Consider the following 26,715-nt stretch of genomic DNA (forward strand, 5'->3'; position numbering starts at 1 on the left):
TAATGTACGGACCTTGAGAGCTTACTTGGAGGTTCTGGCAGGGGAGTGCAGCTACTCATATACCCTTGATCAAAGAATGATCCTCCTCTATTGCAGAAGGTCATCCTCTTCAACCAAGAACACAGCTTCAAAAAGGTCGCACATAGAGTGGTCAGGGAGGAAGGGGACACCTGCCTACCTAGCCAGATCAGCCGAATCAACCCTGGTGATCAATGGGGTGACAGATGTCACAGCCAGATCGTCCTCACATCCAAAATAATGTATGAATTCCATGAAAGCAAAGAAGAAGCTTTAAAAAATCTATTAGGAGCAGAAAGCACAATGCCCAAAAGGAAAAATGAGAAGAACTTAGAAGACTTTACCCATTTACTGTATTTCAAAGGTCCCGTGAATCCCATGGCTTCTATTATCTTCGTGAAAGCACCAACCTTCTCCTCAACAGGCTGTGGGGAATCTTTGGTAGTAGAAAGCTGATTAACCAAAAAGAAAAAAACTAAAATTAGTTGCAAAAAATTTTTAATAGAATGCTTTGTTCCTCATCAGGTGTGAGAGCATTTTTTTTTTTTTAATACAGTCAGGGTCTCCTCCCCTCACCCAGGCTAAACTGAAGTGGCACAATCATAGCTCACTGTAGCCTCAAACTTCTGGGCTCAAGTGATCCTCCTGCCTCAGCCCCCCAAGTAGCTGGGATTACAGGTGCACACCACCACGCCAAGTCAATTTTTAAAATTTTCTGTGGAGGTGGGGTCCGCGGCCTGTTGTTCTCTGGACTGGGGGGTCCATAGCCTATTGCCAAGACTGGTCTCAAACTCCTGGCCTCAAGCAATCTTCCTGCTTCAGCCTCTCCAAATGCTGGGATTACAGGTGTGAGCCACCATGCTTGGGCTGATGGCATTTTTATTGCTTAGATTTTTGTTTTCACCTACAATTTTTAATTTTCTTTTTTTTTTTTTTTTTTTTTTTTTTGAGACGGAGTCTTGCTCTGTCGCCCAGGCTGGAGTGCAGTGGCGAGATCTCGGCTCACTGCAAGCTCCGCCTCCCGGGTTCCCGCCATTCTCCTGCCTCAGCCTCCCGAGTAGCTGGGACTACAGGCGCCTGCCACCATGCCCGGCTAATTTTTTTGTATTTTTAATAGAGACAGAGTTTCACCGTGTTAGCCAGGATGGTCTACATCTCCTGACCTCGTGATCTGCCCGCCTCAGCCTCCCAAAGTGCGGGATTACAGGCGTGAGCCACCGCGCCTGGCCTAATTTTCATTTTTTTAAGCATCTTATCTTTCAGTGAAAACACATTTGGAACTGTACCTAATAGATGCCCTCCAGATTTCAAAGCAAGACATGCCTACCTGTATGTCTATTAACCCATATCTAGCAGATGACAGATGTAGGGTACTAGAATAAAAGTTCTATCAAAAAGAGGACTTTTAAAAGGAAATCTTGACCCACATCTCCCAAGAACAATTCTGAGAAGTAAAACATTCTATACTTATTGATGTAATAGGAAAAGGAAAAAAAAATACTGCCTGAAAGCAGTCAAAAGTCATTCAAAACTGCAATCAAGCACTGAATGTTTTTAAACTCTTGCATTTTTTAGTAAAGGTATCACAGATTTTATTAATGACTACAGAAAATATGAGTCTTGTAGTTTGCAAATAACCTGCAAGGAAAGTCTGTTCTAATGTTAACCCCCTCCAAGCAAAGGCAAGCTATCTAACCAATAAAAAATTATCCAAAAGTTAAATATCACTTTATTTTTAACATGTAAAAAATTCATACGTTTTCCTCTTAAGTGTTTTCCAGATACGACAATGGAAGAAACACAGGACATAGCCTCAGAAGGCTTAGGTCCAAATATTCAGGCTGGCATGGTGGCTCACACCTATAATCTCAGTAATCCCAGTACTTTGGGAGGCCGAGGTGGGAGGATCACCTAAGCCCAGGAGTTCAAGGCAGTAGTGAGCCATGATCATGCCACTGCACTCCACCAGGGTAACAGAGCAAGACCTCATCTGTTAAAAAAATTTTAAAAACAATCCCAGCACTTAGGGAGGCTGAGGCAGGAGGACTGCTTGAAGCCAGGAGTTTGAGACCAACCTAGGCAACAAAACGAGACCCTGGTCTCTACAAAAATTTAAAAATTGGCAGTACACGGTGGTGCATGACTGTAAGTCTCAGCTATTCAGAAGGCTGAGGCAGGAGGATAGCTTGAGCTTGGGAGTTCGAGACTACAGTGAGCTATGAAGGCACCACTCTACTCTAGCCTGGGTGACAGAGCAAGACCTTGTCCCTGAAAAAAAAAAATTCATTTTGTCTGGCACTTACTTACCATCCTTGTGACCTTGGGCAAGTCACTTTACCCCCTGAGCCTCACCTTCTGCATTCGCTGAAACCCACCTAGCTAACAATTTTGTTGAGATCCAAAGAACACCTGTGTGAAAGCACTCTATAAACATAGAATGCACTGATAATTCTCACCTTACGTGTGGTGTGATACTTCCTATTCAGCTGTATGTCTATTCCAGGAATCTGTTCTGATCCACCACATGTTCGGGACTGGCTCATCTGGGGCCACTGAAGAACAAAAACACAGATCTATGCAACACCGAGCACTTACGGGGTTAATCTGAACAGAGCTGTTTCAAAGTAAAGACTATAGGATCTTTCCAACCTTACTTAGCCCACTTCCCAGTGATCAGCTCACCAAGAAGACCCAAGATCAGCACCTAGAAGGGTGTCTAGTACATGGTAGATGCCCAAGAAATATCTGTTGAATACCTGAAGAAATAAAACAATTTGGGCCAGGCACAATAGCTCACACCTGTAATTCCAACACTTGGGGAGGTCAAGGTGAGAGGATTGCTTGAAGCCAGAGGTTTAAGACTCAGCCTGGGGAACATAGCAAGACTCTATTTCTACAAATTTTTTTTAATTGGCTGGGTGTGGTGGTGCATGCCTACAGTCCTAGCTGCTTGGGAGGCTGAGGTGGGAGGATCACTTGAGCCCAGGAGATCGAGGCTGCAGGGAGCTATGATCACACCACTGTACTTCAACCTGGGCGACACAGCAAGAGCAAGACCCTGTCTGTAAAAAAAAAAAAAAGAGAGTGAATTCAAAGGCCAGGTGGCGTGGCTCACACCTGTAATCCCAGCACTTTGGGAGGCCGAGGTGGGTGGATCACTTGAGGTCAGGAGTTTGAGAGCCTGGCCAATATGGTGAAACCCCATCTCTACTAAAAATACAAAAAATTAGCCAGGTGTGGTGGCACGTGCCCGTAATCCCAGTTACTCAGGAGGCTGAGGCAGGAGAATAGCTTGAACCCAGGAGGCGGAGGTTGCAGTGAACCAATATCATGCCACTGCACTCCAGCCTGGGCAACACAGCAAGAATCGGTCTCAAAAAAAAAAAAAAAAAAAAGAATTCAGCCCTGGAAACCTGGAACTACATCTAAGTCAATTCTAGAAAACAGAACTGTAGTAAGTATCTATTTAAATATGGGCAGCAATGAAGTATATGGGGAAAAAAAATAAAGACACCAGCCCCTTTTAGGTTTAAAACCTGCTTCTATCACCTACAACAAGCTCAGTAGCCATGGAAAACTTACTGAACCTCAGTTGCAGTAAGGATGAAAGAAGATAAGATATATAAAGTGCCTTTCACAAAATAGGCACTCAATAAATAGCAGAAGTTTCCATCATCACTATCATCACCGACACTATTGTTTGGATCACAATCGCCACCTTTTTTATGTTCACATTGCATTTAAAAGCAATTTGGCAATAAAATAGCCGTTATTGTGTGCCAGATACTATACAGAATGAAAACTGGGAGGAAAGTCCATTAAGTAGATGGTTAATTAAAGTTCAGTCACGCAGTGGAAACTCAGGTATCCATTGAGGGTTTTTTGTTTTGTTTTTGTTGTTGTTGTTTTGTTTTTGTTTTTTGAGACAAGGTCTGGCTCTATTGCCCAGGCTGGAGTGCAGTGGCGCAATCTCAGCTCACTGCAACCTCCACCTCCCGGCTCAAGCAATTCTCCTGCCTCAACCTCCTGAGTTGCTGGGACTACAGGCATCTGTCATCACACCCTGCTGATTTTTGTATTTTTGTAGAGACGGGGTCTCCCTATGTTGCCCAGGCTGGCCTCAAACTCCTGGGCTCAAGTGAGTGATCTTCCTGCCTTGAACTCCCAAAATGCCTTGAACTCCCAAAATGAATTCCCAAAATGGGGCTACAGGCATGAGCTCGGGTGCCTGGCTGAGACTTTTTTTTTTTAATAGACTTTTTTTTTTTTTCTTTTTTTTACAGCAGTTTTAGGCTCATAGCAAAACTTCCTGGAAAGGGCAGAGTTCCCACATACCCCTTCCCCCACAGGCACAGCCTCCCCCGCCATCAACATCCCACACCAGAGTGGTGCATTTGATACAAAGAACGAACCTACACTGACACATCATCATCAGAGTGCACAGTTTACTTAGAGATTATTATTATTGTTAACAACATGAAAAATGCTAAATGCTTATAATACGTATAAAATTATAGGTAAAACATGACTGCATAGACTGCATATGGGCAAGTTTAGAAAGAACACACAAGAAACCAAAGAGTTATTTTGTTAAGTTAGAATTATGGATAAATTTAAGAATCTATAGCCAAAATAATTCTGGAAAAAAAAAAAAAATCTAGTTTCCAAACTCTCACTAATGCTGTATTACCTTTACAATAAAAAGGGGTGAGAGGGAGCAGGAAGAGGACTGACTCTTCAATTCTGGTTTATTCCAAGAAGAAATGGAACACATGGAATGAAAATGATTTTTTTCCTTTAACCCTAACGAAGAAAAAATAGAATTTCTAATTGTGGAATGTTACTATTTACTTTTCTTTCCAAACGAGGATATTAAAAGATTAGTTAGGATTCTTCTGGTCAGTCCCAAGGACACTTAGGCTTTAATTCATAAGTATCAAGCAGGCTTTGTAAAACACAGACTAAACACAGAACACCTCCCCATTACATCACATACATCAATGCAATGGTCCACCTAAAACACAAAGCACTTAAACTGGTTCAAAGAACAGCCAACAGCAGTTTCCACAAGCTGTGCTTTGGGCTGGGTCCTCTTCTATTAGGTTCTATTAGATCCTTCTTTTTCCTCACAGCTCCAGGAGTAACCAGTGGATTCCTTCTGTGGCTGTCCTACCATCTACTGTATTTCTATCCTACCATTAGCTACCATTAGCTAACATTTCACACTATATTGAACTACTAAAGTACCTATGTATCTAGTATCAAGACAACATCTAGTTTCTCCTACACACTTATAAACACACACATTTACTTTTTTGTACTACCCACTCTTGTCCTTGCACTTCCCGCAAAAAATTCACTCGACCCTTAAAGATCTCAATTTTTCCTTTGCTTAGATTGAAAAATATCAATAGGCTGGGCATGGTGGCTGACGCCTGTAATCCCAACACTTTGGGAGGCCGAGGCGGGAGGGTTGCCTGAGTCCAGGAGCTAGAGACCAGCCTGGGCAACATGGCAAACCACCATCTCTACCCCCCTCCAAAAAAAACAAAAATTAGCCAGGCATAGTGGCATGTGCCTGTAATCCCAGCTACTCAGGAGGCTGAGGCAGGAGAATCGTTTGAACCCAGAAGGCGGAGGTTACAGTGAGCCAAGATCATGCCACTGCACTCCAGCCTGGGTGACAAGAGCAAGGCTCTGTCTCAAAAAATAAAAATAAAAAATAAAAAAACAAGAATGACAGAGGCAGAGAAGTAGAAAGGGGGTGCTGGGACAAACTCAAGCAATTCTTGAATACCACGGGTGTGTGTGTCTGCTCCTTTTAGCAACTATAAGCTCCAGGCACAGCCCATCTTATACGTCTTTCATTTTCTGTCCCAATGCTCAACACCATTCTGGGCATGAAGTCATTACTCAATAAAAATTAGGTGAATTTTTTTTTTTTTTCAAAGAGGACAACTTTGGAGAACATCCAAAAAAAGAACCACAGGAATAATCAAAGGGATAAATAAAAGGTCCTAGTGGAAAGGTCAAAAGGAATTTAGGCTGTTTAGCTTGGAGAAAAGGCAACTGAAGAACTAAAGAGTAACTCAGAATAACAACACTTGAGCTGGAAGAAATCTCAGAGATATTCTGGTCCAACCTTTTCACTTCACAGATGAGGAAACTAAGACCAAGGGAGAGGTTGCAATTTGGTAAAGGTAATTTTAGGACAACTTTTTTTTTTTTTTTCAGTTTCATTTCATACAGTGAGGAGAAAACTTTCCCAAGTAACAGGAACATAAATAGCAACAAAAATAGCAATTGCAACTTACTGAAGACCTCCTGTATGCCTAGTACCTACCTACATGCTTGGTGTTTTACTTATGTTATCTCACAACAATATTATAAAGTATATTTTCCTATTTCTTTTTTGAGTCGGAGTCTCGCTGTTGCCCAGGCTGGAATGCAGTGGCATGATCTCGGCTCACTACAACTTCCATCTCCTGGGTTCAAGCAACTCTCCTGCCTCAGCCTCCCAAATAGCTGGGATTACAGACGTGTGCCATCCACGCCAGCTAATTTTTGTATTTTTTTTAGTAGAGACAGGGTTTGACCATGTTGGCCAGGCTGCTCTCAAACTCCTGACCTCAAGGGATCAGCCCACCTTAGCCTCCCAAAGTGCTGGTATTACAGGCATGAACTACCACACCTGCCCTCCTATTTTTTTTTTTGGAGATAGGGTCTTGCTCTGTCACCCAGGCTGGAGTACAGTGGTGTGGTCATGGGTCACTGCAACCTTGACCCCCCAGACTCAAGGGATCTTCCTGCCTCAGCCTCCTGAGTACCTGGGAACACAGATATCCAGCTATTCTGGATTTTTTATAGAGACAGGGTCTTGCTATGTTACTCAGGCTGGTCTCAAATTCTTGGCCTCAAACAATCCTCCCACCTTGGCCTCCAAAAGTGCTGAGATTACAGGCATGAGCCACTGTGCCCGGCCTATTTTTTCCTATTTTAGAAATTAGAACACAAAGGCTCAAAGAAGTAAAGTTCATTAAAGACTAGAATATATACTCAAAGCTATGTTCTGCCCCCTATATCAAGCTGCCTTCAAAAGTCTGAGTAGAGTTCAACAACACAGGCTCATGCACACTTAATACCCAGATCTTGATTTCTAAATACTGCTCTCCAATAGAAGGAATCAGGGCTGGGTACAGTGGCTCATGCCTGTAATCCCAATACTTTGGGAGGCTGAGGCAGGAGGATCACCTGAGGTCAGGAGTTCAAGGCTAACCTGGCCAACATGGTGAAACCCCTTCTCTACTAAAAAATATAAAAATTAGCTGGGCGTGGTATGTGCGCCTGTAGTCCCCAGCTACTCGGGAGGCTGAGGCAGGACAGTCACTTGAACCCGGGAGGTGGAGGTTGCAGTAAGCCAAGATCACACCACTACACTCCCACCTGGGCAACAGAGCGAGACTCCATCTAAAAACAAAAAAAAAAAATCAGGACTCCTTGGAGAAATGTTTGAATCTAGGGCCAGGGCAAAGAAAATACAGCATGAACCTGAAACATCTTGTGGTGCCAGCAATTAAGAGAGTGTTCAAAAAATGATGCGGGGCATGTAGAAAGGTGTTCCCAATAGCCCAAGCTGGGGCAATCTAATCAACAAAATAACTAATTGGAAAATAAATTATAAGCCGGGTGCAGTGGCTCACACCTGTAATCCCAGCACTTTGGGAGACCAAGGCTCATGGATCACAAGGTCAGGAGATGAAGACCATCCTGGCCAACACGGTGAAACCCCATCTCTACTAAAAATACAAAAATTAGCTGGGCGTGGTAGCTCGCACCTGTAATCCAAGCTATTCAGGAGGCTGAGGCAGGAGAATCGCTTGAACCCAGGAGGTGGAGGTTGCAGTGAGCCAAGATCTCACCACTGCACTCCAGCCTAAGTGACAGAGCGAGACTCTGTCTCAAAAAAAAAAGAAAAAAAAGAAAAGAAAAGAAAATGAATTATAACTCAGAAGAAAATAAATATTCATGAGCTCATACTGGTATAAATAAATAATTGAATAAACAAATAAATGGGGAAGAAGTGACAGCTCTTTCTTATAATAGAGTTCCAGTTAATAAATGTAGGGATGATGGAAATAACAAATCATTAGACAAACACCACAATAATGATCACTGCAGTGAAGAACCATCAATGCAATTATCATATAATCCATCATCCTAATTCTGGGTATATATATCCAAAAGAATTCAAAGCAGGATCTCTAAGATATTTGTACACTCACATTCACTGCAGCATTATTCACAATAGCCAACAGAAGGAACCCAAATGTCCGTTGATCCAAATGGATAAAGAAAATATACAATAGAAGAGTACGCAGCCTTAAAAAAAGAAGGAAATCCTGTCATGTGCTACAACATAGATGAACCTTGAGGACATTATGCTAAGTGAAATAAGCATACGCCAGTTATAAAAGAACAAAAACTGTATGAGTCCACTCACATGACGTATCCTAAAGTAGTCAAAATCATAGAAACAAGGCCGGGGGTGATGGCTCATGCCTGTAATCCCAGTGCTTTGGGAGGCTGAGGCGGGCAGATCACTCGAGGTCAGGAGTTTGAGACCAGCCTGGCCAATACGGTGAAACCCCGTCTCTACTAAAAATACAAAAATTAGCCAGGCGTGGTGGTGAGCACCTGTAATCCCAGCTACTCAGGAGGCTGAGGCAGAAATGCTTGAACCTGGGAGGCGGAGGCTGCAGTGAGCTGAGATTGCACCACTGCACTCCAGCCTGGGCGACAGAGTGAAACTCGGTCTCAAAAAAAAAAAAAATCATAGAAACAGAAAGTAGAAAAGCAGGGTGGGGAGAGAATTAGTGTTTAGCATAGAGTTTTGCAAGATGAAAAAGTTTATAGAGATCTGTTGCAAAACAATGTGAATATACTTAAATTAACATTACTGAACTGTACACTTACAATGGTTATGACAATAAATTTAATGTTAACATATCATTAAAAAACCACCAATGACTGCTAAAATTAGTAAGCAAAAGTATAATGTGAAATGGGTATCTGCACAGTTTCCAAGTGTCTCCTGACAAGATACTTAATAATTACAAAGGGAAAATACTAACTTTAGAGTTCAGAAACCTGACAAACACCAATTTAACTAAGTGGCCAAAGTTATAAGACCTACTAGCATTATGTATCCCCTGATATGATGTACTGAGAAGGGAATAACATCATTTTTGCCAAAAATGCATAACCTCAATCTCATTATAAGAAAATATTAGAAAGGCCGGGCTTTCTATATTATAGGTGGTAGCTCACACCTATAATCCCAGCACTTTGAGAGGCCGAAGTGGGCGGATCACCTCGGATCAGGAGTTCGAGACCAGCCTGGCCAACGTGGCAAAACTCCTTCTCTACTAAAAATACAAAAAGTAGCTGGGTGTGGTGGCAGGCACCTGTAATCCCAGTTACTCGGGAGGCTGAGGCAAGACAATCACTTGAACAGGAGGCAGAGGTTACAGTGAGCCAAGATTGCACCACTGCACTCTAGCATGGGTGACAGAGCAAGACTCTGTCTCAAAAAAATGAATAAAAAATCAAATAAAAGAAAAAAGAAAAGAAAATATTACACAAACTCAAACTGAGAAACATTCTACAAATAACTGACTAGTACTCTTCAAAAGTATCTAAATCTTGAGAAGAAAAAGAATAAGCAAATGTGACTGTGACAAGACACAGTGGCTCACGCCTATATTCCCAGCACTTGGGGAGGCCCAGAGGGGTGGATCACTTGAGGTCAGGAGTTTGAGACCAGCCTGTTCACCAAATGGTGAAACCCCGTCTCTACTAAAAATACAAAAATCAGCCAGGTGTCGTGGCACACACTTGTAATCCTAGCTACTTGGGAGGCTGAGGTGGGAGGATTGCTTGAACCCAGGAGGTGGAGATTGCAGTGAGCAAGATAGTGCCACTGCCAAGATAGTGTCATCCAGCCTGGACGACAGAGTGGGACTCTGTCTTTAAAAAAAAAAAGAAAATGTAACAGATTGGAGACGACTAAGAATATATGACAACTGGATTTGTTATCACAGACCAAAAAAAGGCATTCATGAAAAAAAAAAAAAAAACTTGACAAAATTGGAACAAATAGACTAATTAATAGTATTATTTCCATGTTAATTTCCTGGTTTCAGTAATTGCACCATGGTTATGTAAGAGGTTAACATTAGGGGAAGCCAGATGAAGGCTATTTGGGAATGCTACTACTTTTACAACTCTTACATAAGTCTAAAATTATTTCAAAATTTAAAAAATATTTTTAAGTAGACAGAATTTCAAGAGGCTAATTAAGACAAAGCTGAAAGTATATCTCTAGCTCTTTGAAAACAATAACAGGATTATAGCACTGGACATTATCTTACAGATACCTGATACTACCACTCGTCGAAGGAAGGATTCCTTTATGTCAGGCCCTTGACATACATTCATCCTACCACTGCCTGAATATTTCCAGTAAGAGTAAATTTACTATGTGAAAACACAGCCCACACATCCCATTATGCACAATTCTAATTAACAAAACTCTTTCTCATTCTGAGCCAAATCTTCCTCCCTGTGAGACACGAACCTGAGGATGCCATTCTGAAGCAGAAGTTTCCAACCAGGGGACCTCAAAGATAGGAAGATACTCCAGTAAGTTACAGTCGATACGACAAAAGGTCCAGTTGATTTACAATGACTAAAATTACATCTGGTCAGCATGAGATAAACCACCCTGAGTTATTTACATAAATGCTTTGCTATAATGTTGTCCCAGAGCCTAATACAGCACCTGGTACTTATTAGGTGCTCAAGAAGCGCTTACTGACCCAAAGAGTAGGGCACAAGTCAGAGATTCATATAATGAGTTATTTTCCCCTACCATCTACACACATACAAATAACAAATGCTATTAAAAATTTGTACAAAAAGTAACAGAACACAGCTCCAGCTCTAAAAAGAAATACCTGCATAACCACCCAAAGTAGATGCCTCTTCTGCATAGGCATATTCTCCATTCATTCAATATACACTTAGTGACTACTCTGTGCCAGGCACAGTGAAAAGACCAGGAAATACAAGAAAAAAACAAGATGTCCTCAGAAGGGCAGGGCCTACACTTTAATTGGAGGGAATTTTTAAGTAGATTATATATGTTACATAAATTATATAATATATATAATTGCATATAGCAAACATACTTTAATTGCATCAAATATGAAAAAGAAAGTTAATGACTACAGATAAGAATCATAAATTGGTAAGAAAAATGAGTTCCCAATAGATGAATGGAGAAATGCCATAAGCATACAATTTTCAAACTGAAAAACAACTGATCAACACAGAAAAAATACACAACCCTGAGAGCTAAACAAAGAAATACAAGGTAAAACAAGGTAACATTTCCTACCCAATTTATTTAAGTTAAAAAAAACTCAACTTGAGAGAGGTAATGATGAAAAACTACTTATATATACGTTGCTGGTGGCAGCATAAATTAAAACAACCTTTTGAAGAGGCAAACTGTTCATACTCTGACCCAAGGTATGCCTTCCTAGGAATTTAATAAGTAATTAAAAGTAAGAAAAAAATATGTGCTAAGACAATGGTAAGAAAATTAAAGCTTATAATGGCAAAAAAAAAGGAAATGATTTTCATATCAAAGGCTAAGTAAATAAAATATTATATGGTCATTAAATTTTTAATTACAAAGTCTATCAAAACAATATGAATAATGTCTACTCTAATAAATGAAAAGGTACCAGAATATAAACTTCTGTGGACATTTGTTAGGGAATTTCAGGAATAAAATTACATATACATACACACACACACACACACAGACACACAGACACACACACACACACACAGAGGCTGAAAAAGAACCAGCAGAGATGAAAATACTGACGTTTTCAGATTTGAAGTCGTAGGTGATTTTTATTTCCCTTATTACTAAATTATTTGTATTATTAACAAAAATCAGGAGGGGAGAAAACCCCTCACACAAGGTCCAAGGTAAACTACATTATAATGATTAGGTGGTCAATGGTAAATGAATACCTCAAATAATTGTTTCTTGGATTTTATATTCATATAAAGGAAAAAGAAATAATAATCACGCCCAAATAAAAGTAGCACAAGATGGCTACAAAAAGAAAATTGAAAAAGGTTAACTCGGAGATGAATATCTGGAAAAATTCCCTAACAGTAAAAATCATCAGACTGTAGCATGGTATCCTAGGCTAAGTTCCACTGCTAGGGTATTTAGAAGCAACGCCCTAGACACCATACTTTAGGAATCAGTCCTAAGTTGGCACCACAGAGACCCAGAGTGGTCTCATGAGGTTTTTCCATCACACAATTTGGTTGGCTAATCTATAAATACATGACATTTGCACATAAACACTAAGGTTTTCATACTAAGCAAAAGAACAACAAATCTTACCTGGGAAGTGCCAGACAGAGCCCTGTCCCCCTGTCCTTGGGTAGGAGACACAGGTATCAATCGGCTGCATACTGGAACCCACTGAGAAATGCTAGTCTGGTTCCTCTAAAGAAAGAAAAAAATAATCTGTCAGGAATCTAAATCATACCCCCTACATGGAAGGCAAAGAGTGTACCTGTGACACTGTAATATAATTAGAAATATATATTTGGTCTTAATCTCTAGTTTCTGGCACAGAGCTCCTAAAACCCTTGGAATTTCTGAGCGATGGGGGTGTCTGTAACTCATAATAAGCCCCTTTCAACCGTACCTGAGTTTATGCTAATGAGGTGATTCATGCAGGATGGAGGCTGGTTGCCAGAGGAACCTACCACAGGAGGAGAGGGTTGGAACTCAGCCCCAACTCCTCAAGGCATCCCCACCTCCAGGAGAGGAGAGGGATTAGAGACTGAGCCAATCACCGGTACCCAATGATTTAATCAATCATGCCAACAATAAGCCTCCACAAAAATTCTAAATGACAGGGTTCAGAGAACTTCCGGTAAAGATGAAAAACTCTTTTTTCTATATTCAACACTCCACTTCTGACACCAAATGTGCAGGGGCAAGGGGTCTCCGCACCAAGCAATTCTCTAGTTCTCTGCAGACACCAACTGGGTGTCCTACAATTTAAATTAATTCTTACACTAACTGCCTGGAGTTAGCAGAGACCTCACAGCACCATCCAACAGGACTGTCCCCCACTTCAGACTCCCATCACAAGTAGTGGGTCCCCAGGTTACTCACACTTTTGTCCAATTTGTCCATACATTGGGGGTTCCCACAGCTGCCTCCTCAGATTCAATAATTTGCTAGCATGGCTCAACTCAGGGAGGCACTTCACTTACGTTTATCAGTTTATTATAAGGGATACACCTCGGGAACAGCCAAATGGAAGCGACGCAAAAGACAAGGTACAGGGTGGGAGCTTGCTCTCCAGGTGTGCCACCCTCCCTACACTTTGATATGTTTACTAACCTAGAAGCTCTCCAAACCCAAGGATTTCTATGGAGGCTTCATTACGTAGACATGATTGATTATCACTGACCATTGGTGATCAGCTCAATCTCCAGCCCCTCTCCCCTTCTAAAAGTCAGGCAGGAGTGGGAGAAGCTACAAGTTCCAACCTTCTACACACATATTTGTTCCTCTAGCAACCAGCCTCTACCCTCCAAAAGTCACCTGATTAACATAAACTCACTGCCGGGCATAGAGGCTCACGCCTTCACTCCTATTATCTCAGCACTTTTGAGAGGCTGAAGCAAGATTACTTGAAGCCAGGAGGTCGAAACCAGCCTGGGCAACAAGGCGAGACCCCTGGCTATACAAAAAAAAAAAAAAACCCATAAACTCATGTATGGTTGAAAGGGGCTTATTATAAATAAAAAGAAACACTCCTCTCACCCCAATCACTTTGCAATGGTTTCAAGAGCTCTGTGCCAGGAACCAGGGATAAAGACCAAATATATATTTCTTCTCTCACAATATCATATCTGGGTTGCAGCCACAGGCCAGGAGGGTGGCACACTCTAATTCCACAGGGACAGAAGCGACTACACTCAGGACCATTCCAGATCTGGCCTTTAGTACCTAAGTTTAGAAATCCTGCCAGAATGGGGTATCACATGAATGAAGAACTTCCAAAACGGGACCAAGACCAAGCCTCCACATGCTCATTTCTCCAAGGATAAGATATACCACTGCCTACTACTGGTTCCACAGACTAAAATAATTCTGGTAATAGGTGACTCAAGCAGTGGGCATGGGCTCTCTCTGGGAAGAGAAACAAAATAAGCAGACTTCCGGCATTTTATGATTAGATTATAATTCAAGCTACAGTTTGCAATGTCTTTTTTTTTTTTTTTTTTTTGAGGCCAAGTCTTGCTCTGTCACCCAGGCTGGAATGCAGGGGCATGATCCCGGCTCATTGCAATCTCCACCTCCTGGGTTCAAGCGATTCTTATGCCTCAGGCTTCCAAGTGGCTATGACTACAGGCATGAGCCACCACATCAGGCTAATTTCTGTATTTTTAGTAGAGACAGGGTTTCACCATGTTGACCAGGCTGGTCTCAAACTGCTGACCTTAAGTGATCTACCTACCTCGGCCTCCCAAAGTGCTGGGATTACAGATGTGAGCCACTGTGCCAGGCCTCTTTTTTTCTTTTTTTTTTAGAGACAGGGTCTCACTACATTCCCCAGGCTGGAGTCCAGTGCCTAGTCATGGTGCTAATATTGCACACTACAGCCTCAAATGCCTGATGCCTGGGCTCAAGTGATCTTCCCACTTCAGATTCCCAAGTAGCTGGGACTAAAGGCTTGCATAGCTATGCCTGGCTTACAATGTGTTTTCATAAACACTGACTTACTTACCTGATCTTCATAGAATCCCTTTATAGTAAGCAATGCTGAGATCATCATCATCCCCAAAAGGAGGAGGAAACTAGGGTAGAAGTTTTACAGCGGGAAAACACACGTGGGCAACTTGATTTCCAAGACGAGAGAGATTAAATGGCTGTTCAAGCTAAAACTGAAATTCACGTTTTCCCTCTAACATGAAGCTCACTTCAGAAAGGTCTCTTGGCCAAAGTGAGAGGCTAGGCTGGAGAAAGGGAGAGTTCTCTCTTGCTAAATGAGAAGTCTGCTTTATTATATGAACCTGAAATACATTCCACTGTATAAATGATAGCCATGTACACAGCACTGGAAATCTTAATTTTAGGAACCAACTCAAGGGATCTGAGGGTTTTCTTCACTTGACCTGTAGACCTTACAGGGCCATAATGAGGACCAGATACCTAAATTGCTTGAAAATCCTTTGCCAAGCATAATGTACAACACAGTCAGCCCTCCATAGCCATGGGTTCTGCATCCATGGATTCAGCCACCCACAGATTAAAACATTCAGGAAAAAAAAAATGCCGGGCATGGTGGTGTGTACCTGTAGTCCCAGCTACTCTGGAGGCTGAGGCACGAGAATCACTTGAACCCAGGAGGCGAAGGTTGCAAGTGAGCAGAGATTGTGCCACTGCACTCCAGCCTGGGCGATAGAGAGGGAGATTCTGTCTCAAAAAAAAAAAAAAAAAATCAGGCCGGGCGTGGTGGCTCACGCCTGTAATCCCAGCACTTTGGGAGGCCGAGGCCGGCGGATCACGAGGTCAGGAGATCGAGACCATCCTGGTTAACACGGTGAAATCCCTTCTCTACTAAAAGTACAAAAAAATTAGCCGGGCGTGGTGGCAGGCGCCTGTAATCCCAGCTACTCAGGAGGCTGAGGCAGGAGAATGGCATGAACCCAGGAGGCAGAGCTTGCAGTGAGCCAAGATTGTGCCACTGCACTCCAGCCTGGGTGACAGAGCGAGACTGTCTCAAAAAAAAAAAAAAAGAAAAAAAAAAATCAGGAAAAAAACATGCCGTACTAAACATGTAGACTTTTTTTCTCGTCATTACTCCCTAAATAATACAGTATAACAACTATTTACATAGCACCTATATTGTATTAAATGTAAGTAATCTAGAGATTATTTAAAGTACATGGGGGGATATACATAGGTTATATGCAAATACTATGCCACTTCGTATCAAGGACTTGAGCATCCATGGATTTTGCTATCCGAGGGAGGTCCTGGAACCAAAGGACCAGGGATACTTGGGGACAACTGTACTAGGAGTCAAAGATTCTAGTTTAAATTCAGCTACTCTAACATTATCTTTACAAGTAATTTAACCTCTGTGACATTCAGTTTCCTCATAGCAATTACGGGGAATACTTAATGAGCATTTGATGGCAGGCACTTTTCTGGTACTTTACATATATGAACTCATTTAAACTTCACGATCACCACTCATGTAGGTATATCATTATCCCATTTATACAAAAAAGGAAACTGAGGCATGGAAAGGATAAGCAACCTCCCAATGTCACATAGTTCTAACAGCAGGATTAAGAAATGAACCCAGGCAACCCAACTCTAGAATTCTTGCTCATTTATGGGACAAAAGGGTAGAGTATCTGCAAGGTACCTTCTGGCTCTAACACTATATGACCTAGTCTGGAACCAATTAAAACAGCATATTGTGGAAAGTGCCACATAACTAAAGGCAGAAAGTACTGTTCAGAAGCTACATATTAGATAATCACCTCTGTGAGCCTCGGTTGTCTCTTTTTATCAAAAATAAAGACAAAATCCCTACTTCTCAGGATTTTCTTTAAAATTAACAAATGTACCTTGCAGTATGTTCAGCACAATATTAAGTTGAATCTGAATCTCCATTTCCTCGAGTAGAAACAGGTTGAGGTGGGGTGGAGAAAGGCATTAAATTTTTAAACCTACAGATGCTTTCTAAAGTGTCTCACAGTTCTAAAATTGTATAATTGCCACTTATAGCACCTTATATTTCAAATGAAAAGTGGAGCTAAAAATATTTTATTTGAGCTGTGGTTGGATCAGTTGAAATGGTTTTCCAAGTGAGAGACAGTTACTGGTGTTTTGTTTTACAAACACTGACAGATTTACCAGAAACATTCAATGTCAGATGTTCCTGTACTAAAAATGTTAAGTATGGGATAAGAGGAAACTGCTTCAGATTCAGGGCCAAAGGCAGGGGGGCAGAGGGAGCAAGAGGAAATTACAAGTTGAAACAATGCAAACTTTTGGAAGATTTTCTGAAGAATTTCATCATGTAATTTCCAATGTCAACCAAATTTTTCTCTGTAATTTTGGCTCTGGTTGGTCTTAGGCCAATACTTTTAAATCAGTTCTTATTAGAAGAAAGGAACAATCAGCTGTTCTTTCCTTCTCCAATCCTACAACAATTCTTGTCCAAATCCTTAATTGAAACCACTGAAGTGTAACAGAAAGGGTAATCCCAAGTCTGCCATCAAATAGCTGTGAACTGGTTACTCAACAATCTGGGCCTCCATTTTCCCTTATGAAAAATGGGAATAATAAAAGCTATCTCACAGGAGTGTTCCCAGGAACATTTCTAAAAGCACTTTGATAACAGAAAAACACAACCAAAGGCATCACTGTTGTGAACAACTGTTCCCGAATTATGCAAGCCCTGCTTTCCCCAGCAAACTGCCAGAGAATCAAAAACTGTTTTCTTAAAATATTGTTTGGAATCTGGCATTTATTCCCTTTCTCAAAAGCTTGCAGTGGTTTCCAAGGACCTCTTTATTGAAACTTAAACACCTGATCCTTACTGGTCTTTACCAACTGGATCCCTCTAAACTCATAATACTTACTGTGTTTTCCACTCAACAGTTTCAAAACCTGACTCAGATTCTCTGGTTTGGGAATCACTGCTCCACTCCACACATGCTAATTCCCTTGTAGTAATTTCTTCTGGGACTCTCCTCTTCACTCCAACCCAAATATAAGCTCAATTGCTTCAAGAAATTTCTCTAGGCCAGGCGCAGTGGCTCACATCTGTAATCCCAGCACTTTGGGAGACCATAGGCTGGCAGATCACCTGAGGTCAGGAGTTCAAGACCGACCTGGCCAACATGGCGAAACCCCATCTCTACTAAACATACAAAAATTAGCCGGGCGTGGTGGCAGGTGCCTGTAATCCCAGCTACTCGGGAGGCTGAGGCAGGGAGAATCGCTTGCACTTGGGAGACAGAGGTTACAGTGAGCCAAAATCAGGCCACTGCACTCCAGCCTGCGTGACAGAGCAAGACTCCACTCAAAAAAAAAAAAAAGAAAAGAAAAGAAATCTGTCTAGATGCAAGCTTCTGGTTCTACCGGCTCTACTCAGTCCTTTTTTTTTTTTTTTTTTTTTTTTTGAGATGGAGTCTTACTCTGTCACCCAGGCTGGAGTGCAGTGGCACAATCTCGGCTCACCGCAACCTTCGCCTCCCGGATTCAAGCAATTCTCCTGCCTCAGCCTGCCGAGTAGCTGGGACTACAGGGGCGCACTACCATGCCCAGCTAATTTTTGTATTTTCAGTAGAGGCAGGGTTTCACCATGTTGGCCAGGCTGGTCTCAAACTCGTGATCTCAGGTGATCCACCTGCCTCAACTTCCCAAAGTGCTGGGATTACAGGCATGAGCCACCGTGTCGACCTCTACTCGTCCTTTTTCCTTTCCACCTCTTCCACCTTTTCATCTATAAATATAAATCTGTGGAAGTACTTATCTCTCTCTTAAGGTACTAATATATTAGGCCTATAACAATTAGCACATCTCAACTTCTCCCAAGTTCAAAAGACATTTGTAGCCATTCCCAATGGCAAAAATTATTCCTTTAACTTAAGATAAATGCACTGTTAATAAGTGGGAACTAGTTTTATTGCCATTTTGCCTTTCCAACACTTCAAAACCAAAATTTTTTTTTTTTTTTGAGACAGTGTCTCGCTCTGTCGCCCAAGCTGGAGTGCAGTGGCGCGATCTCGGCTCACTGCAAGCTCCGCCTCCCGGGTTCACGCCATTCTCCTGCCTCAGCCTCCCGAGTAGCTGGGACTACAGGCACCCGCCACCTCGACTGGCTAATTTTTTGTATTTTTAGTGGAGACGGGGTTTCACCATGTTCGCCAGGATGGTCTTGATCTCCTGACCTTGTGATCCGCCCGCCTTGGCCTCCCAAAATGCTAGTATTACAGGCGTGGGCCACCATGCCTGGCTAAAACCAAAATTTTTAAGATAGGCTTCATGTTTTTGTTTCCCATGCACATTGTTAATTGCAGTGATTTTTACATCAGTATTTCAAAACATTCTGACATACCACCTCTTGTACTGACTACCCTTTAATCAGTCCACTGACAGGCCTGTTTCTGCATGTGGTTTTTTAAGATACATAGTATTTTCCTTGGCTCATTCATGAGCTAGAAAACGATTTACAGGTGTAGCGGATTCTAGTTATGAGAGGTGACAGCTTGCTGGCCGTCCTCACAGCCCTCGCTCGCTCTCGGCGCCTCCTCTGCCTGGGCTACCGTTTTGGCGGCACTTGAGGAGGCCTTCAGCCCACCGCTGCACTGTGGGAGCCCCTTTCTGGGCTGGCCAAGGCCAGAGCCCACTCCCTCAGCTTGCAGGGAGGTGTGGAGGGACAGGTGCGAGCAGGAACCGGGGTTGCGTGCGGGGCTTGCGGGCCAGCTGGAGTTCCCGGTTGGCGTGAGCTTGGCAGGCCCCGCACTCGGAGCAGCCGGCCTGCCCTGCTGGCCCCGGGCAATGAGGGACTTAGCACCTGGGCCAGCGGCTGCGGACGGTGTACTGGGTCCCCCAGCAGTGCCAGCCCACCGGCGCTGCACTCGATTTCTCGCCGGGCCTTAGCTGCCTTCTGGCGGGGCAGGCCTTGGGACTACAGCCCGCCATGCCTGAGCCTTCCCCGGCCTCCGTGGGTTCCTGTGCAGCCCCACCCTCCCCGACGAGCGCCGCCCCCTGCTCCACGGTGCCCAGTCCCATCGGCCACCCAAGGGCTGAGGAGTGCAAGCGAACGGCGCGGGACTGGCAAGCAGCTCCACCTACAGCCCCAGTGCTGGATCCACTAGGTGAAGCCAGCTGGGGTCCTGAGTCTGGTGAGGACGTGGAGAGTCTTTATATCTAGCTCAGGGATTGTAAACGCACCAATCAGCGCCCTGTCAAAACAGGCCACTCGGCTCTACCAATCAGCAGGATGTGGGTGGGGCCAGATAAGAGAATAAAAGCAGGCTGCCCGAGCCAACGTTGGCAACCCGCTGGGGTCCTCTTCCGCACTGTGAAAGCTTTGTTTTTTCTCTTTGCAATAAATCTTGCTACTGCTCACTCTTTCGGTCCACACTGCTTCTATGAGCTGTAACACTCACCGTGAAGATCTGCAGCTTCACTCCTGAACCCAACGAGACCATGAGCCCACCAGGAGGAACGAACAACTCCAGACGCGCTGCCTTAAGAGCTGTAACACTCACCACGAAGGTCTGCAGCTTCACTCCTGAGCCAGCGAGACTACGAACCCACCAGAAGGAAGAAACTCCGAACACATCCAAACATCAGAAGGAACAAACTCCAGACGTGCCACCTTAAGAGCTGTAACACTCACCGCGAGGGTCCGTGGCTTCATTCTTGAAGTCAGTGAGACCAAGAATCCAATTCCGGACACAGTTATTCACCATAAACCATAAAATCACCACAAACACTGAGTTAGCAAATACTAAACCATTGCTGCTAGAGGAAATGCCAGACTTAGGTTCCTGCAAGCCTCTGGTCACAACATTCATCAACCAATCAATACATAACTTTGTTTTACGGGTTTCTGTTGAAACACTCTATTATACATTGTTGATTCATTAACACAGTACTCACAGCCAGCAGCACTACAATTCACTTAGCAAAATTTACCTAATAAACATATTTTCCCATAAGGCACATTGTGGCCTTCTTGCGCTCAGCAATGCTAGATAGCATTTCCATACTACACTTGGGGGACGTTTTAAAGATGGGATTCACCAACAAAAGCACAAAAATATGAAAAATATGGCACTAAACAGGCCATGAAAAGAATACCTGTTACAGTATGAAAACTGAAACAAGAAGGCGGAATGTTGACGCACTTCAGCCAGGAACACACACACTGGCAGCTCAAATTTCTTACCCCTCTGCAAATGTCCACAAATGACTACAAAAGTGCTGCAAGTATTGATTTTGGGGTTTCAAATAAATTTTAGCAACTAGGTGAGTTCACAAATACAGAATCTGTGAATAATGAAAATCAATTATAAACATGAAATCCACTTTTTTTTTTTTTTTTTTTGAGACAGAGTTTCACTCTTGTTGCCCAGACTGGAGTGCAATGACGCAATCTCAACTCACCACAACCTCTGCCTCCTGGGTTCAAGTGATTCTCCTGCCTCAGCCTCCCGAGTAGCTGGGATTACAGGTATGCGCCACCACGCCCAGCTAATTTTGTATTTTTAGTAGAGACAGGGTTTCTCCATGTTGGTCAGGCTGGTCTCGAACTCCTGACCTCAGGTGATCCGCCTGCCTCAGCCTCCCAAAGTGGTGGGATTACAGGCATGAGCCACCATGCCCAGCCGAAATCCACTTTATAAGTCACCGCTGGTGCCTATATTCCAAATGCCATGGATACTAACTCAATTCCAGAGTCGAAAGAACAGATACTACGGTAACAAAACTTTCCTTCCAGTTACAATGTGGCATGCTATAATACAAAAGGATATTTCCACAGAGGGAAGAAGATAATGTTTAACCATTCCTTCAAAAATTACTGAATACAGGCTGGGCATAGTGGCTCACGCCTGTAGTCCCAGCACTTTGTGACTCATGCCTGTAATCCCAGCACTTTGTGAGGCTGAGGTGGGTGGATCACTTGAGGTCAGGAGTTCGAGACCAGCTTGGCCAACATAGTGAAACCTGTCTGTACTAAAAAATACATAATATAGGCCGGGCGCGGTGGCTTACGCCTGTAATCCCAGCACTTTGGGAGACCGAGGAGGGCGGATCACGAGGTCAGGAGATTGAGACCATCCTGGCTAACATGGTGAAACCCTGTCTCTACTAAAAATACAAAAAATTAGCCGGGCATGGTGGTGGGCGCCTGTAGTCCCAGCTACTCGGGAGACTGAGGCAGGAGAATGGCGTGAACCTGGGAGGCAGAGCTTGCAGTGAGCCGAGATCGTGCCACTGCACTCCAGCCTGGGCAACAGAGCGAGACTCCGTCTCAAAAAACAAACAAACAAAAATATACATATATATAATATATATAGATCAGCCGGGCATAGTGGCACGTGCCAGTAATCCCAGCTACTCGGGAGGCTGAGGCACAAGGATCGCTTGAACCCGGGAGGTGGAGGTTGCAGTAGGCAGAGATCATGCCACTGTACTCCAGCCTGGGTGACAGAGTGAGACTCCATCTCAAACAACAACAAAAAATTACTCCAGTACTTTGGGACGCCGAAGCAGGCAGACTGCCTGAGCTCAGGAGTTTGCAATCAGCCTGGGCAACACAGTGAAACCCCGTCTCTACTAAAATACAAAAAAATTAGGTGGGCATGGGGGCATGCACCTGCAGTCCCAGCTACTTGGGAGGCTGAGGCAGCAGAATTGCTTGAACCTGGGAGGCGGAGGTTGCAGTGACCTGAGATCGCACCATTGCACTCCAGCCTGTGGGACAAGAGCGAGACTTCGTCTCAAAAAAAAAAAAAAAAATTACCTATACACTGCCTCCTCCTACTTTGTTGGGAGTTTTCAATCTGAGCTTTCAAAAGATTGATTACATACAGGAAAGATTTGAATAAATCAATAAATACATTAAGGGTGAGGGGTCAGGTTTCTATCAGAGAAAGGAGTTAACAAATATGGCAAGGCAAAAGAGTAGAACAAACCCTGTGGTATTAGAATAGATTTAGAATAACTGGTGTGGGCTCTTAATATATAAAGAAAAAGACATATGCATGTTTATGTTTATATATAGACACATATATATTTCCTACCCACATCCTGGTAGGGCCTGCAGACAATGACACTCCAGTAGCAATGAGCACATGTAGCACCCAGATGTGGTTTCTAAATAGAAACAACCACTAAAGGAACTAGTCTCCTCAGGAGACAAGTTGACTCCAGAATGGGGATGATGTTCATCAAAGCCTTACAAAGAACTGGCATTATTCCCAGACATCCCATTACTGGGTATATATCCAAAGGATTATAAATCATGCTGCTATAAAGACACACGCACACATATGTTTACTGAGGCACTATTCACAATAGCAAAGACTTGGAACCAACCTAAATGCCCAACAATGATAGACTGGATTAAGAAAATATGACAACACATACACCATGGAATACTATGCAGCCATAAAAAAGGATGAGTTCATGTCCTTTGTAGGGACATGGATGAAGCTGGAAACCATCATTCTCAGAAAACTATCACAAGGACAGAAAACCAAACACTGCATGTTCTCACTCAGAGGTGGGAATTGAACGATGAGAACACTTGGACACAGGAAGGGGAACATCACACACCAGGGCCTGTCGTGGGGTGCGGGGAGGGGAGAGGGATAGCATTAAGAGATATACCTAGGCCGGGCATGGTGGCTCATGCCTGTAATCCAAGCACTTTGGGAGGCCGAGGCGGGCAAATCACAAGGTCAGGAGATCGAGACCATCCTGGCTAACATGATGAAACCCCATCCCTACTAAAAATACAAAAAATTAGCCGGGTGTGGCCAGGCGCAGTGGCTCACGCTTGTAATCCCAGCATTTTGGGAGGCCGAGGGGGGCGGATCACGAGGTCAGGAGATTGAGACCATGGTGAAACCCCGTCTCTACTAAAAATACAAAAAATTAGCCGGGCGTGGTGGCGGGCACCTGTAGTCCCAGCTACTGGGAGAGGCTGAGGCAGGAGAACGGCATGAACCCGGGAGGCAGAGCTTGCAGTGAGCCGAGATCGCACCACTGCACTCCAGCCTGGGTGACAGAGTGAGACTCCATCTCAAAAAAAAAAAAAAAAAAAAATTAGCCGAGCGTGGTGGCAGGCGCCTGTAGTCCCAGCTACTCAGGAGGCTGAGGCAGGAGAATGGCATGAACCCGGGAGGCGGAGCTTGCAGTGAGCTGAGATTGCGCCACTGCACTCCAGTCTGGGCGACAGAGCAAGACTCCATCTCAAAAAAAAAAGAGATATACCTAATGTAAATGATGAGTTAATGGGTGCAGCACACCATCATGGCACATGTATATATATGTAACAAACCTGCATGTTGTGCACATGTACCCTAGAACTTAAAGTATAAAAAAAAAAAAAGAAGCTTGACTCTGAAAAAAAAAAAAAAAAAGAACTGGCATTATTCAATCTGTCTGACAGTTCCTTAGAAGGCCCAATTTCAAGGCTGTCTTAGAACTCACCCAGTGTGAAAAAACCTTTTCCCCAGGAGCACCAGTTGAAAACAAATAGAGGTAACTGTTTGACTTCATGGCTTCCTGAGGCAGTGATTAACAGGTGGAGAAAACAACAGGTTAACCAAAAAGGTTTAAAGGAAAAGCTGGGGAATGAGATGTCCACAGGGGCTTTGAAAAGCCCCAACATATTCCTGGGCATCTAGGAAGCCATGAACATACCCAGGTCTGTGCACATACCCAAAGCTGTGCACATGCTCAGGAAAGACCTAAGAATGTCTCTTACTTGTGGTTGACCTTGAGGTTCTGCACAGCAGGAAGTGAAAGTTAAGACAGAGTTATCGAATGCCTGGCAGAGTGTTATAGGTACATCCCAACGTGCACACAGAACCCCACAGCAAAAACTGGGATACTCACTGCTTCCAGGCAGTGAGAACAGAATTTTAAGAAATTTAACAGAAATTTAAAGAAATTTGTTTAATCATTACCTGACCACTAAGCTACCTAAGCAGAGACTTCAGTCGCCACAAACAACAAAGAATACAGACTACAGAATCAATTCAGAAAAGTCACTAAACAAAAATACAACAACAAACCTTGGGAAGGGAAACAATCTGATTTCCAGAGTGGCCACATTATTTAAAATGTCCAGTTTTCAACAACAACAAAAAAAGTTATAAAACATGCAAAGAAACAATAAAGTATGGCCCATACACAGGGGGAAAAAAATGCAATCAATAGAAACTGTCTCTAAGAAAACCCAGGCAGCAGACAAAGAGATTTTTAACTATTTCAAATATGTTCAAAGATCTAAATAAAAATATGTCTAAAGAACTATAGGAAAGTGGCTGGGTGCAGTGGCTTACACCTGTAATCCCAGCACTTTGGGAGGCCAAGGCAGGGGGATCACCTGAGGTCAGGAGTTTGAGACCATCCTGGCCAACATGGTGAAACCCCATCTCTACTAAAAATACAAAAATTAGCCAGGCGTGGTGGCAGGCACCTGTAATCCCAGCTACGCAGAAGGCTGAGGTGGGAGAATCGCTTGAAGCCGGGAGGTGGAGGTTGCAGTGAGCCAAGATGGCACCAAAGAGAATATCAACAGAAAGAGAAGTTATTTTTTTAAAGACAAAATAAATTCTAGAATTGAAAAGTCCAGCAACTAAAATGAAAAACTCATTAGAGGGACTGAATAGCAGATTTGAACAGGCAGAAGAAAAGAATCAGTGGTCTTGAAGATAGGTCAATTTAAATCATCCAGTCCAAGGAACGGAAAGAAAAAGTAATAAAGACAAATTAATAGCATCAAAATGAAAAGCAAAAAGAATAGAAAAAAAAAAAGAACAAATTTAACAGCCTCAGACTGTGGGACACCATCAAACACACCAATATATGTATAATTAGAGTCTCAGAAGGAAAGAAAAGGACAGAAAAATATTTGAAGAAATAACGGCAGAAAACATCCCAAACATAATGGAAAATGGTAATTTAGGAATCCAAGAAGCTCTACTAACTCTAAATAGGATAAACACAAAGAGAGCCACAGACACATCATATGCAAGCTGCCAAGAGACAAAGAGATTCTTTAAATGAGCAAGAGAAGAAACTCATAATATACAAAGCATCCTCAAGAACATTAACAATTGATTTCTTCTCAGAAACTGTAGCAGCCAGAAGACAGTGGGATAAAATAATCACAACATGGAAAGACAAAGATTTTCAAATAAGAATTCTATATCCAGCAAAACTATTATTCGAAAGTGAAGGAAAAATGAAGATTTCCCAGATAAACAAAATGGAAAGAATTTGTCAGTAGTAGACTTGCCCTGCAAGAATAAGGCAGACCTTCAGGTTGAAATAAAAGGAAACTACAGAATAACTCAAATCTACATGAAGAAATAAAGTAGACTGGTAAAGGTAACTGTTTAGGTAAATAAAAAATACAGTACAAATGGATCTTTTGTTTGTAATTCTTTTTCTTTTTAATTTAAAAGACAACTACAAGAAGAAATAATTATAAATCTACATTGATAGACAAACAATGCATAAAGATATAATTTAGATGACAATAACACAACGTGGGGGAAGGAACAGAGCTACATAGAAAGAAAGTCTTTACATATTACTGAAATCAAGTTCGTATTAATCCAAACAAGACTGTTATGAATTAAGATGTTGTAATCCCAGGGCAGCCACTAAGAAACCAGCTCATAAAATATAGTAAAAGCTTGTAACATGTACACAAATTAGCTCAAAATGGATAAAAGACCAAAATGTAGGACCTAAAACGATAAAACTTTTAAAAGAAAACTTACAGGAATGGCTTCATGACA

At 42.7% G+C, this 26,715-nt stretch overlaps 1 protein-coding gene across 6 annotated transcripts in view; it reads right to left on the bottom strand.

Annotated features, from left to right (window-relative positions):
- UQCC (ubiquinol-cytochrome c reductase complex chaperone) overlaps nt 1-26,715 on the bottom strand; it is a 110,959-nt gene that overhangs the window by 79,221 nt on the left and 5,023 nt on the right. For 3 of the 6 annotated variants that reach the window (XM_009233528.3, XM_054541459.1, NM_001132473.1), the window contains 3 exon segments: nt 12,512-12,616; nt 2,475-2,570; nt 363-470 (listed from right to left, as the gene is read on the bottom strand). In XM_009233528.3, the coding sequence (XP_009231803.1) occupies nt 363-470; nt 2,475-2,570; nt 12,512-12,616 (309 nt within the window). 6 annotated transcript variants of the gene reach the window in all.

This window comes from Pongo abelii, chromosome 21 (genome assembly GCF_028885655.2).
Source record: "Pongo abelii isolate AG06213 chromosome 21, NHGRI_mPonAbe1-v2.0_pri, whole genome shotgun sequence".
NCBI lineage: Eukaryota > Metazoa > Chordata > Mammalia > Primates > Hominidae > Pongo > Pongo abelii.